This window comes from Nicotiana sylvestris, chromosome 5 (assembly GCF_000393655.2).
Source record: "Nicotiana sylvestris chromosome 5, ASM39365v2, whole genome shotgun sequence".
Taxonomy (NCBI): Eukaryota; Viridiplantae; Streptophyta; class Magnoliopsida; order Solanales; family Solanaceae; genus Nicotiana; species Nicotiana sylvestris.
The window spans coordinates 136,299,925-136,315,254 of record NC_091061.1 but is presented as its reverse complement, the minus strand read 5'-3'; the positions used below and the strand labels follow the sequence as shown (position 1 = coordinate 136,315,254).

Sequence of the window (15,330 nt, the reverse complement as noted above, 5' to 3'; positions counted from 1 at the left end):
TTGAGCTGAAATTGTTGAATGTATCCAATTGCTTCTTTGAACCAAACTGGCTCGCTTATTTTAAGGCCACATGAACCTCATTCTCTCATCCCTTCTTCCTGGAATCATTTTGTGTGTTTGGATAGGATTGAATTGGTCATAGCTGTATAATCTGATAGTTAGTAATCAGTGATTAGTTGAACTTAGAGGGGTTATATACTGGCTATTAAGAGTTGGGGCATAACAGTAGTCTTCAGGGGGTTAAGGGTAATTTTGGCATTTGACAGGGTTTTATCAGAATTAACTTAAGGGTCTGTCAAATGGTTAATTAAAATACTATTAATTTAATGACAATGGGGAACAAGACATAAGAGCATGGGAGTTTAAAATGAATACTCTAATAAACCCATAACTCTTGATTAGAACAATAGGACAAGCATGGGGAACAATATAATGGGCATCAAGAAAAGACATTTAGGCATGGGAAGTTAAGGGGTATGGGCAGAGTTAAGGTCTGAAGGTATCAAGGCAGCCTGGTGCTTGCCTACTTTGCCTATAAATAGGCTCATTTAGAACAAAATAGGAGCTGGTTTTTTTATCCTAAGAAGCCAGAGAAAAACAAGAGTGTTGAAGATGGAGATTTAACCTAAAACTCTAGAGAAATAGAGGGCATATCGGATGTGCTATTATCTTGCTAAGTCAGTGAGCTGGTTGATCCGGATAAGGCTAAGCTTTACATCAAAAGAGCTTCAGCTTGTTTTTTTTCTTGAGTGTCTGACAAATCAGAAACTACTGTTTCTTGCATCTGTCTGTGTTCTTTTGGGTACTGTTGGATTTCAGCTTGGTATTTCCTAGTTTTCTATTGGTTGAGCACTGTTCCATTGGGTTACTGCTTGGTTTTCTGCCTGGTTTTCTTTAAATCTGCCACGGGGTGTCTATTACTGGTTACTACTGGTACTGGTTGTTGTTGTACTGCTGTGTTGCTGCTTACACTACTGCCGCTTCTACTGATTTTCCTCTTCTTCTTTGCTTTCCAAATATCAGGTACACAATCGAATGGCTGAACTTTGTAATCTGAGAATTTGAAGCATGAATACAAAAGTGAATGGTTGAAGTCTTGAATTCTTTACAGTTGTCTACTTACTTGTATACACATCAGAACACTACTTTCATTAGAGTCATGTAGGTGTTTGTTTATATATAACTGGACATGCCTATTCTACAGTAGTTTAGTTGTAAAACTTCTGCCCCCATGTATGCTTTTAGTTAATAAAGACTAATGATGTAGTAGTAATGTTTTGTCGATTTCAGTCTATTTTGTTTAAAAGCATGTTCCAAATACACATCAGGTCGTAGGTTGATTACTTAATAGTTTATACTATTTCAGTTAACAAATTTCTTATCTAAATTCGTAAGAACGAGTTTAATTAGATACCATTGGTTAATTTCAGCACCTAATTGGTCTAGGATAAAAAAATCAGATTTTTTAGGCTCATTCATTCCAGTAGAATGTCACTTTAAATTGGCAGAAATTTGTTAACCAAATGACACCATTTTTTTAGTTTGGCAAATTATGAATATGTGTAGAAACCATTAACTAGGCCCAATTTGAAGTAGGATGGCCCAGGTCCGGTTTTACCCCTTATACGTCGGACGTGGGCCCATAACTGTCAAACAGACTGCCCTTACTACGTTCATTTTAGATTTAACGAATCATGTTCGAAACTTAACTATAATAACCCGTAAGTATGTAAATAAAGTAGGACCTTTTCTTCATTTATTTTAGAGACAAACGAAATAGAAAACATAGTCACTATAGGATGACCTTTAAAATAAAATGAGGTACGCCTCGCCAAATAAATTACAAATCGCGGGGCCCTCAATAAACATATACAATAATTGGTTAGACTTCGAAGTTGGCCGTTTTAGTGAATTTTCACGGCCTCTTCCCAAAATAACAATACGTTAGTCTCTTTAGGACGCGCCTTAATTAATCTTACCTTCTTAAATACGGGTGTGCATTTATGTAACCCAAATCCAAATCCCAACGAAGTCGAAATGCGTCGACCAATCACGAGTGCATTGATTGTGACGTGGTCCGAAATGCATTTCCATGACGTTGCAATTCTTTAAAAAAAATAACAAATGAGACGAGTCTCGCCAAGCAAAAAATGCACAAGCTGCGGGGCCCTCTATACGTGTTTGTGAAGTTGCTTAGATTCTGGGACGGGCCATTTAGCAAAATTTTATGGCCTCGCCCAAAATAACACTACGTTAGTCGCGTAGGGCGCGTCCTTAATAAAATTATTTCCTTAAATACGGGTGTGCATTTATGTAACCCAAATCTAAATCTCAACGGAGTCGAGACATGTCGATAGCCTCGGGTACATTGATTGTGACGAGGTTCGAGGTATGTTTTTACGACGTTGCAATTCTTTTTGTAAAAATAACAACAATAATAATAGAAGAGGTAAAAGAATCATAATTTGTTTCAATATGAATTAAAATCAGATAAACAAGCCGAATATGACAGTTGAGCGACCGTGTCAGAACCACGGAACTTGGGAATGCCTAACACCTTCTCCCGGGTTAACAAAATTCCTTATTCGGATTTCTGGTTCACGGACTATAATACAGAGTCATTCTTTTCCTCGATTCGGGATTAAATTGGTGACTTGGGACACCCTAAATCTCCCAAATGGCGACTCTGAAATAAATAAACAGATCCCGTTTCGATTGTCCTTTAATTGGAAAAACTCCCTTTGTGCCCCTTTGAGGCGGTACAGGTGAAAAAGGAGGTGTGACACTTGTTATTCACTTTAAAAAGTATTCTGATGATTTATTAAATAAAGAACTCTAAGGTCTTGTTTATGTTAATATTAAATACGAACATGGACAATCTAGAGCATGATTGGATGTACAAAAGATTGGATAACCGAGGGGGTATTATTTCAAGATTCATAACTGGTGTGAACAAGTTTCTCCAATTTGCTTGTTCTCGGCGTAATCACATCAGTGGTGACAATGTTAGATGTCCATGTAAAAAATATCACAACATTAAATACATGGATGTTGAAACTGTTAAATTTCACCTTTATCAGTATGGATTTGTTGAGAACTATTTTCTTTGGAAGTATCAAGGAGAAAAAAATGTGACCGGTGAGATGTCTTCTAGTGGTGATTTCCATGGTGTCGCCCAACCTGGATCGGGATATGAGAATCCATATCGACAAATGGTCTTGGATGCAACTGCACTCAATTTTGGCCATGGTTTGAGCTGGCTATCTTATAATAATACGAAACCCGAGTCGTCTCATTCTTATGAACCTTTAATGGAGGCGGAGCCTAATCCTTCAATGGAGGAGGAGCCTCATCCTTCAATGGAGGAGGAGCCAAATCTTGAGTGTCAAAGGTTTTATGATTTGCTACAGGCCGCGGATGTAAAATTATACCCTGGTTCTTCCATCTCTCAACTTGCAGTAGTTTCTAGGATGCTAAATATTAAAATGGAGAATACTTTATCACAAAGAGGTTATAACCAAATGATTCAATTGTTGAAAGAGGCTTTACCAGAAGATAACATAATGCTTAATAACTATTACGAGACCAAGAAGCTAGTGCGTAGCTTGGGTTTGCCAGTTGAAAAGATTGATTGTTGTAATTATGGATGTATATTGTATTGGGGTGAAGATAAGGACCTCATACCTTGCAAGTTTTGTGGCCACCAGAGGTATAAACGTCTTGTCGGTTCTCGTAAGAGGAAATTAATCCCTTACAAAAAAATGTATTATTTCCCTTTGATACCTAGATTGCGGAGATTATATGCATCTCATGCTACAGCCGCTGATATGAGATGGCATCATGAGCACATACAAGAGGAGGGCGTAATGTGTCATCCATCAGAATTTAAGGCTTGGAAGCACTTCAACGAAACTCATCCCTTTTTTGTTGCTAAACTAGGAAGTGTGAGGTGGGGATTATGTACTGATGGTTTTCAGCCCTTGGTCATTCAGGGAGGAAATACTCTTCATGGCCAGTGATTGTCACTCCATACAATTTGCCTCCAGGTATGTGTATGAAAGAGGCGAACATGTTCTTAACTATCATTGTTCCAGGGCCAAACAACCTTAAACAAAAAATTGATGTTTATCTACAACCTTTAATAAAGGAATTGACCTTGTTGTGGGAGACGAGTGTGGAAGCATTTGACATTTCAAAAAAAATAAAATTTTCAATTAAGGGCCGTTTTGATATGGACAATCAATGACTTTCCAGCATATTCTATGTTATTTGGATGGAGTACTGCCGATAACTTAGCATGTACTTATTGTATGGAGGAAGCACAATCCTTTAGATTATGTCATGGTGGGATGTTTGACAGTCATAGAATATTTCTTGACCAAAACTATCCTTTTAGGAGAGATCGTAAAGACTTCTATAAAAGGTCAGACTGTTAGAAGGCTACCACCACCCTTAGAACATGAGAGGAAATCTTGAACCAAATTTATGAGTTGGGACTGAGGAAAGTAACTGAGATAGAGTCATAAGAAGTTAATGGAAGAATTTCTAGGTGTTGTGGATGGAAAAAGAGAATCATCTTTTGGGATTTACCTTATTGGAGCTCTAACATGATCCGACATAATCTCGATGTCATGCATATTTAGAAGAATGTCTTTGATAATGTATTTAGCACAATTCTTATTGTTGATGGCAAAACAAAAGACAATCCAAAGGCACGTGAAGATATGGTAAACTATTATGATCGACCGCAATTGGCAAAGAATCCTATTGATGGAAGCTATCCCAAAGCTGCATATACAATAGAGAAGAATAAATTGCCTTTTCAATTGGTTGGAAAATGTGCAGTTTCCAGATGGGTATATTTCGAATTTGAGTCGATGCCTAGACACAGACAAGTATAAATTATTTGGTATGAAAAGTCATAATTGCCATGTGTTCATGCAACGATTAATGCCTATTGCCTTTCGTGAGCTATTTCCTAGCAACGTGTGGCAAGCACTTACGGAATTGAGTTTATTTTTTAAGGATCTCACCTCGATTGTTCTTCGAGTAGTGGACATGGAAAGATTAGAGGAAGACATCCCACAGATCTTGTGTAAGTTAGAGCGTATATTTCCTCCTGGATTCTTTAACTCAATGGAACATGTGCATGTACACCTGCCATATGAAGCAAGGATTGCTGGACCTGTATAATATAGATGGATATATCCTTTTGAGAGGTTATGAACTTTTTATGCTCCTATTATGACAATTACGCTACACATGACTTTATGAATTTAATGGTCTATCCATTTACTTGTATAGGTACCTTCAAACTCTTAAAAATGATAGGAAATAAAGCTAGTGTCGAGGGTTCAATTTGTGAAGCATACTTGATGATGGAATCAACACAATTATTTTCTCATTATTTTAAACCTCATGTCATGACACATAATCATAATGTGGCACGTAATGATGATGGTAGTGTTATGGAAGAGATGAAGGAAATTTATCAATATTCACCCATCCAGGCCGACTATGGGGAGAAGGAAAAAAGAGAAGTTTGTCCCTCGAAGAAATCAAGGCAACCCAAACTTATATTCTACTAAATTGTGTAGAGATTGAGCCGTTTATAAGGTATCATTTTTTAATAATAATAAATATATCCATATATTTTTTAGTCTATATTTAACTTATTTTGTTGCAATGAAGTATGTACATTCAACAGTTGCAAGAAGAATTCCCTAATCTATCTCAGGATCAAATAAATGAGAGTCTTGAAACGTGTTTTGCTATATGGTTCAAGGAATATGTAAGACTATAAAAATTATTATCTCTTAAGTAATTATGTACTTGAATTGGCTTGTTATATTTAACTAAGTCTTATAATATTTTTGAAATAGGTTCGATGCAACCATATTGAGAACCAATTCTTGCGTCGTCTTGCTCATGGACCATTAATAAGCGCAAAATGTTATCCGGTGTATTTTGTTAACTGATACAAATTTCACACAGAATGTCATGGTAGTGCAAGATCAAAAATTACTAGTGGAGTTTGTATCTCAGATCCAAATATTGGTGACTATTATGGATGGATACAAGAGATTATACAATTGGAATACCACGAAGAACCTTTAAAGCAAACTGTGTTATTCAAGTGTGAATGGTTTGATCCAACTGTGAATGTTGGTGTCAAGGAGAATAACCAATACAAATTAGTCGATGTGAACCATCGCTGTTGTTTTAGAAAGTACGAACATTTTATTCTTGCGATGCAAGCAACTCAAGTGTGTTATGTGCCTTATCCTAGCACGAAAAAGGACAATGATGATTGGGTAGTTGTTTTGAAAGTTAAGCCTGGGGATGTTATTGAACTTCCTAAAGAGCCAATAACATCAACTCCAGAACCGAATCTTCCATTCCAAGTTGAAGAAGTTGAAGTCCATTTGATAGATATGAATTTCACCACTGATGAGAATATAATCTTACATGATCCAAATGGGGATGTAATTTAAACGGTTGAACCCATTGATGATGGACTATTGATAGAGAATGAAGAGTTCGAAGGAGAATCTTCAGAAGATGAGTATGAAAATGAGGAGGAGGATGAGGAGGAGTTTGAAGAAGAAATAGATGATGACTAGTGTGTTGATAAAAATGCACTACTATATTTTTATTGAGTTTTATTTTTCTAGTAATTTATGCAGTATGTAATAAGTCATGTATCTATTTTGTAGTATAATCTATAGAGAATCAAATCGAATACCACGTTTGTAGTAATCTAAATGGTATAGTACTCTTCTAGCTTACGTTGTGTTGTGCCTCTTTTTACATTAGTCTGACTCTTTTTTGTAGCAGTAGAATAATGTTTATTATCGACTTAATAGTGTTACCTGATTAAACTATCTAAATTCAGAATTAATTGGAGCCAAGATCGTTGTATTTTGGTCTAAAGAAGTTATCAAATTCCACAATTCAGTGAGTAGTTCAAGCATTGGATAGATCAGGTATCTTTCTGATATTGTCTTTAGCAGAACATATTTTTTTGAAGCTTCATATGCCATATGTTATTTAGATATGCATTGTTTCATATCCTTCTTTTATTTATTTATTTTGTAGATATGCCTCGTGGTAGAGGTCGAGGTAGCGCAGGCCGTGTAGGTAAATCTTCAGTTAGGGGTAATTTTGCTACTCGTGAATATGTCTATTGTTCCCATTCCCACAATCAGTCCTCAACAAGGTGGTACGAGTTCCTCGGGTGGACCAGATCACATCAATCAAGTTCAAATATTTGGACATAGTAGTACGCCACCTATTCAAACATCAGGCCATGGTAGTACCCCAACTATTAATTTGGAACCATCTCCAAATACCCCTAATCAGAGCAACACAATAGGCGAGGGTACATCTTCTCAAAGCAACATAATAGGCGAAACTGAGTGTAGCAATACCCGCAAGCCGCGGACGCTTCTTACTATTTCTCCTATAGGGTTAGTCCATACTTGTACTATTACTTTTAGTATATTTTTATTGATATATGGTATGCCTTTAAACAATGTCTTCTAATTTGTTCAGGTTAGAGCCTTTATTTCAATGCTCTGAGTGTATAACTAAGTGTTTCAAGCATGAACTTGATCCTAATGGAATCAACTGGAAAAGCGTCTCAAATGAGATAAAAAAATTATTTTGGAGAATTCAAGGTAAAATCCATCACCATTGGATTTAGAAAGTATATTAACTTTTATATGTAACTTATTAATGTTATTACTTTATGAAATTATTTCAGAAGGCATTCTACTGTGATTCTTCAATTGATAGTGCGGTGTGGATCCAATCGGAGCGTAGGGTAGCAAAAAGATATAGTAATTTTGTTAGCAAACTAAAATCAAGTGGGGTGCAACCGGACACTATTCCAAATAATGTGTGGGAAAGTTGGTTGAGACTTTAGAAAGATCCTAAGTGTGTTGAAAAGTCAGAAATAAATGCAAAAAATCGTTGTGCTGGGAGCGGAGTTGCCACTGGGACTCACACGGGTGGCTTTATCAATGTTGGGGAGCATCGCAAGAGACTTGTAAGTGGATTGTCTCTTGTTCTGTTTTTAATATACTGTGCTTGAAATTATTGTTTGAGAATTTTTTTTCGAAAAATTTGGGTTGTCAATGTGTGCCGAAATTGTAGTTAGCAGTTGGATAACATCTGTTTTTGGCATAAAAATGGTACTCCAAAATTCTGTAGTTTGTCTGTTTACATAGAATAGACCTACTGTATCAGCAACAGAATTCTCAAGAGGAATCCCTTTCTTAGGGCTCTTTGTGAGGCATGCATGTGTATACCTGCCTGTTTGGATGTTTGAAATTGTGTCTGCATTTGTTTTTGGTTGTGTCTATGCTCATATGGAATTATAGATAGTGGATTAGAAGAAAGATTGTTTCTTTCTTATGGTTTGCTGCTGGCATTTTTGTGTGTATTCTGTAGAGATTCTGATATGGCCCTAATTTGGGTTCACACAGTAGTACTTTTAATCTTTTCTCCTTTATACCATGTTCGTTCAACTGCTGTCTCTGTTTTTCCTTGTAAATGGCTTAAGAGGAATGATGATTATTGCCCCATTTTTGTGGATATTAGTGAGTTGTTCTCCTTAATATTTGTCTGTTTTCCTACAAGCGCCTAAATATACTCATTCATATAAGCAATAATCATTCTGATTTCTGTTTTGGCGCCATTGAAAAGGAAAAAGGCTGTGCTATAGTTGATTGTAGTGTGGCTGAGAAGGAGAAGAGAGATCAGCAAGTGGTGCATTATTATTAATAATCTTCAGACTGTTTAAATTTTAAATAATCTCATATGACTGCTGAAAGTGTACCTTTTCAGAGAGTTTTGTATGTTCTACATGATATACAAACCCTATTAGAATTTCTTTCTCTTCTCAGTGCTGGTTCTGAAATTTCAAGTCGTATTCTTGCGGAACTGGAATTTCGTTTGGTTTTGTAATATTCCAAAGGGATTTTGTCATAATCCTTGAAAGCAAATTCCCTAAAGACAGAGAGTACTCTATCAAAGTGTCTATGCTAATATAGTGCATGCATAATTAGATCAGAGCACGGCCTAATGCATATTCATTACTAGGAGAATTCCCTGTAATTTGAGTATTTTTACATAAGTGGTCAACAATAAATTCTCTTTCTTTATTCAGATTTTGGGACAGCTATACATTTCTAGATGGAGTGGGGCTTTTTCATTCAATGAAACATCAATTATTAGGATACATCAAAGACAATATTAACAAGGAAAATAATGCACGTTATCTTGTGCTGGTTGCTCACTGCATTAAATTCTCCATACACGACCAGCTAGATCAAGTTGTAGAGAACTGTTGTACAAAGAGGAAAACTCCATCTGGATGCCTTTGGAATTCTTGTTTTCCTTTGCAACATCTGGGCTGGTTGCCTTTAGTTTCGTTACGTACATGTATCAACAACAATAAAAGAATTTCGTTGTCAGTCCCATATTTACACCAAATATTTCAAGCAAATGTTTCACACTTCTTTAGCTTCATGTGCTAGGCTACCCTTTATAGTAAGCATGCAACATTGGAACTTATTATTTTTATAAGTCTATGGGATGCAATGCTAGGTGAATATGTTGTTCCGTCTTCACATAATCTTTACCTTTTTGAATATGTTGTTCTCTGGATTTGTATTGTCTGAAATGATCATTAAGGTTCCCTTTATTGAGGTTCCTTTTGTATAGGCTGTTAAAAAAGGTCGAGATCCAATACCAAGTGAGTTGCATTTGCACATTCATACACATGGTAATGATGGAAAATCTTTTGTTATTGAGAAAGCCCGAATCGTACATGTAAGATAGCTTTTTAAATAATTTTATTGACTTTACTTTCATATATTTTTCATTTTGTAAATTGAATGATCAATATTATTTAGTCTTTTTATTCACTAATTATTAACTCTTCTATAGGAAAAATATCAGGAGATATTACAACAACAAATACAAACTCAATCTGATATTGATCAGTGTAAAGCATATTATCAAGCCGCGGGAGGAGAAAAGAAAAGAAGAGTATATGGTGTTGGATCTCAAGCAAAATGCGACTACGGGCCAAATCTTCATGGCTCTTTTGGATCTGATGCTACATCGTCAGCAACACCTCCAAATGCTCAATCAACATCGACGGGGAATCTGGATGAGTTAGTGATGTGATTGATTCCTGCACTGACAGATCATATAGTTCCTGTGATCGCTGAGCGGGTACGCGAATTAGTTTCCTTACCCTCGCATCAGCCAAATATTGATCTTACCAACCACCCATTAGATGTGGCACCTACAGTTCCTATTCTACTCCTGCTAACATTGATGAGGTTCATGCATTGGGTTCTAATGATGACCGTAACTCTCTAGACTTTTAGCCTACTTTGTTTGGACTTTATTGTTGGTCCTTGTGGATTTTTTGTACTTAACGATACTGTTATATGCATTATGCTATATATTTTGGACCTTGTTAAATATATTATTAATTTATATTAATATCAGTGACGTTTTATTAATTGTATTTAATAGCTTTTATGTAATATGCTAGAACAGGGTACATTTAAAATAATAAATAAAAAGAATTTTAAAAAATCGGCAATATATTAAAAAAAATTAGTGACGGATACTTTCCGTAGCTAAATAAGCGCGTAAAATTAAATCTTGCGACGAATTGGCGACAAAAGGTTTTGTTGTAAAAGGCAGGGAGAATTAGCTATAACGTCTAACGACGGACGATTTTCGTAGCTATAAGAACAAACGACGAATTTTGCTATGTATTGTAGCGACGAAAGGCGTCAAAATAGTGACAGAAACAAGCAATACAGCGACGGTTATTTCCCTCGCTAACCTTTGCTACAGATATATGTCGTCGCTAATTTGTCACTAATTTTGCGACGGTTTGGTATTTTTCGTCGCCATAAGCCTAGCTACGAGCATTTTAAGGACCAACTTGAATCCGTCTCTAAACAACTGTAGCGACAGAAAACATTGATTTAGTGATGGAATGCGGCCGTCGCTAAACGCTGTACTTTTTGTATTGACAGTACTGCGTGACTGAGCACATCGAGTGATTGAGCATGATGAATGGAAAGTGTGAGATAGTGAGATTGAGTACTCTGAGAGTGTGAGTACATGAATTCATCTATGAGATACATTGCATTGACATGCATACATGACATACAGGCATAGAGATGCATTTTCCTCATATTGTACGGTATCACGTCATTCCTGACTTCTCACACATGTTGACAGCATAGAGATATATTTTCCATGCCATTTGAATATGAAACATTTACCTGTTGAACGATTTTTGGGGAAATTACAGTTTTCAAACTCACTCATATTTTTGGCGATTTCAATAAAAGATTTGGATTTTCACTGATTTACTTGAAAAGCAGACCTATTTTCTGGAACTGTGAACAAGCTGAGCATTTTATCTCTGAGTTACTTCTTTTATTACTTTCATTATGTTGTTATGAATTGTTGTTGGTTGTTGGTGTCGGATTTCGACCTATGTTCTAGCTCGTCACTACTTTTAACCTAAGGTTAGGTTTGTTAATTATTGAGTACATGGGGTCGTTTGTACTCATACTATACTTCTGCACCTTGCATGCAGATGTTACCTGCTGACGTTGCTGTGATCGACGGGAGCTGGATTTGAAGATGTACTTGCACTCCGATTATAGCGGCCTCTTGTTCATGGTAGCTCTAGACTTATGAAAAATCTGTTTATGTATTATTCAGAGAGATAATGTTTTTTTATTTCACACCAGCGTTGTAAATTTTAATCTTAGAACCTCATGATTTGTACTACTAGTTCTTGAAAAATGTATAGAATTCAGATATTTTCTTTTACTTACTTGTCTTATTAAGTTTCATTGGAATTAGATAGTTGTTAATTGGCTTACCTAACGGGTTGGGTTAAGTACCATCACGACTAGTTGAATTTTAGGTGGTGACACTAATCAATTTGAAAAGTACTTTTAAACAGCAATTAGTGTTTCGCCAAAAATTTTAAAAAGTATTTCTAAGTGTATTTCAAAAAATACTTTTGAATAGAAACTACCTTTTTCAACTTCTCAAAAATAGCTAGCTTCTGCTCCTAATCAAAAAGTACTTTTTTCCGCTTTCTCAAAATCAGCTTGTGCTTCTACTTTAAAAAAATCCCTTCTAAAGTCAAATATGGACCCAAGTATATATCTGCTTTGGTATTGTTCATGTAATTATTGCTTCCTCTCCTCATGCTGCAGAACTGTACTTGAAGATCCATCACTTGACTTTTGACATCAGAGCATACAATGGGGTATCTTATTGCATTTTCTATGGTCAGACAAATATGGTCTCTAGCAAATACGGGCCTTATTGGAGAAATATGCAAAGATTGTACACTCTGCAACTGCTTAGCAATATGAAGATCAATTCATTTCAGCCGATGAGGAACCAAGAAGTTAGAATTCTTGTGAATTTCCTCAAACAGACAGCTTCTGAGACCAATGTGATTGATCTTAGTTCTAGTGTTGCATCTGTTAGCGCGAACATGACTTGCCTGATATATGGTATTTGGGAAGAAGTACATGGACAAGGATATAGCAGCAATGCCAAATCTTGCTGAATTTTTTTCCTTTTCTTCGCTTTCTTGATCTCCAAAGATTCACTCGTCGTATGGATGTTGTTGAGTTCATCATTGATACACCAATGGGCATTATGCAATCTAAAGAAGCTGAATTTCTATTAGATCGTTGCCATGTCAAAGCCATTTTCTTGGTAATTTTCACTCTAGTTGTGCATTTGTTTAGCTATTACTCCATCTTTGTTATTTTATGTGGCAGTGTTTGAATTAAAAAGTATTAATAAAATTACAATAGGTGCTTTATAATATATCCCTGTAGAGAAGAAGGAAGAAAGCTTTGGTTTTGAGTCTTCAATCGGTGAGAGAAAGAAAGGGAAAGAGAAGAAGGGAAAGAAGAGCTGAGTTTCAGACAAGGATTAGGGATTTTCGAATCTATCTAGATGAGTGTATAATTTGGTCTCTCAAAATAATAATACACATGGCAGCATCTTGGCCCTCAGCTAGACTTAATCTTGGTCGTTAATATGGCAGACTATGCTCAAAGAATGAGACGCCTAGAAAACTATATACACGTGCTCACACACATGTGTAATACATAGTGAAGGAATAAAAGTGGTTATTTGGTTATAGGATAGGGAATAAAATTATGACAAGTGTATAGGGAATATTCTTTAGTTTTTTATTTTACATTATTTTTTTCAGCACATACACTTGTATATGTACAGAGTTTCAGATGATATACAATACACAGAGAAAATTCCTTCATCTTCCTTATTAAATCTTACATGATATCAAAGCTCTAATAGCTTGATCCTTCACATTTTCTCAAAATCTCTTAAGTCCAGAGGCTAACTATGGCAGTAACAGATGAGACTCTAGTTATCTCTACCCCAATTTCTCACAGCCTAGGTTCTTCATCTACTACAGTCAATCAGGACTGTAATCATCCATACTTTCTTCACTCCTCTGATGCACCTGGTATGTCTCTCGTCAACTCACAATTTGATGGGAGAGGCTTTCCAAGTTGGATGAGGTCAATCTTAATTGCAATATTTGCCAAGAATAAACTTGGTTTCATCAATGGAAGCTGTGGGAAACCAAGTCTGGATTCCAGTGATCTTCCTCAATGGAGTAGGTGCAATGACATGGTCACCTCATGGTTTCTAAACTCACTTTCTAAAGAAATAGGAGATAGTGTCATCTACTCAAAATCTGCAATGGAACTTTAGAACAACCTTGAGGTGGGTTTGGCCAATCCAATGGGGCCAAACTATATCACCTGCAAAAGGAGATATCTAAGTTAGTTCAAGGAAATAGCAGTGTAGCAGGCTATCTTACAACTCTGAAGAGACTATGGGATGAGTTGGATTCTCTGAGCACACACCTAGGATGCATCTGTGACTGTGTGTGTGATGGAAAGAAGGTCACTAAGTTTTTGGAATATCAAAGAGCTATTCAATTTTTTATGTGACTTAATGATGTGTATGGCCAAGCAAGAGGAAATATTCTTATGATGAATCCTCTACCTAGCTTAGATCATGCCTACTCTTTGCTACTTTAGGATGAGAGTCAAAGAGAGGTATACATAAGCCCTCAATACCCTTCTGTTGGAGCATCATTTATGGTAGGAACTCAGACAAAGTTCCAACAAAGGAACAACAATCAGAATCAGAAATCATAGTCTGCCACTCAGAAGTTTGGAAACAGTCCACAAAAGTTCAAAGGAAAGAAGTCTAAATGCAACCCTAATGTCACCTACTCTCACTGCAAGAGAGCAGGACATGTGAGAGCAGACTGCTACAGATTGATAGGGTTCCTAAGAAGCTTTTTAGTTTACCAAACAACCAAACAATTATCAGGGAGCAGTAAAAGGAAATGCAGTGGTAATAGGACAAGAGAAAGGTGTAGCAACTCCTAAAAATGAGGGAAACATCAACAATCAGCCACAAATGTTCAGCAAGGAGCAAGTTTCTGAGCTAGTTAACTTAATCAAGCAGGTGCAGATTGGGAACTCAGGACATACAAGTTCAGAAATTAATGCCAATGTAGTGGCTGCTACAATCCTTAAGTATACTGGAACTTGTCTTTAAGCTTTTAATACTAAAACATGGATTATTAATTCAGGAGTTTTTAAGCATATGTGTTTTGATTCAAGCTCATTCATAGATTTGACTCCTCTTCCTATTCCTTTACATATTAGTCTACCTAACTCTTTCCAATTATATGTTACACAAGGTAGTGTCTTCATTCAGTCAGATATGATCCTTAAAAGAGTTCTTCATGTGCCTTCTTTCAGATATAACTTATTGTCTATTCATAAGTTATGTAGTCAATTTAAATGCTCTTTAAATCTAACTTCATATGGTTGTCTAATGCAGGTCCCTTTACTGAGGAGGGGACAAGTTTTTTCGTGAAGTAAGAGATAATTTATATCTACTCAGGCCCACTAGTGTAGCTTCTGACATTCTGCCTTGTCAAGATGTAGTTTCAATTCCAAAAGGAAGAAATTCCAACAATTGTTCTAGTTCAGTTTCTTTTCAAACACCTTTAGTGGCTAATGTTGTTTCTACTGTAAGCCAATGGCATGTTAGATTGGGTCATCTACCCTTTTCAGTAATGAAGAATCTTAGCTTCATTAATTTTCCTTCAAATTTTGATTATGTGTGTAACATTTGTCCTCAAGCTAAAAAAAAAGTAAACTCCCCTTTCCTCTAAGTCATATCAAAACCCAAGGG

At 36.2% G+C, this 15,330-nt stretch overlaps 1 protein-coding gene and 1 pseudogene across 1 annotated transcript; both read left to right on the top strand.

Annotated features, from left to right (window-relative positions):
* The first annotated feature begins 2,870 nt into the window (after positions 1-2,870).
* LOC104216874 (uncharacterized) lies at positions 2,871-4,019 on the top strand. The gene has a single exon (XM_009767009.1). It carries the CDS (start codon positions 2,871-2,873, stop codon positions 4,017-4,019), a length of 1,149 nt encoding a protein of 382 aa, XP_009765311.1.
* Positions 4,020-6,531: 2,512 nt separating this feature from the next.
* LOC138869352 (uncharacterized) lies at positions 6,532-12,637 on the top strand (annotated as a pseudogene).
* The last annotated feature ends 2,693 nt before the right edge of the window (positions 12,638-15,330 follow it).

Bases quoted from the DNA above. Each gene is read 5' to 3' on its own strand.
- LOC104216874 (XM_009767009.1), top strand. From the start codon at position 2,871: ATGGACAATCTAGAGCATGATTGGATGTACAAAAGATTGGATAACCGA.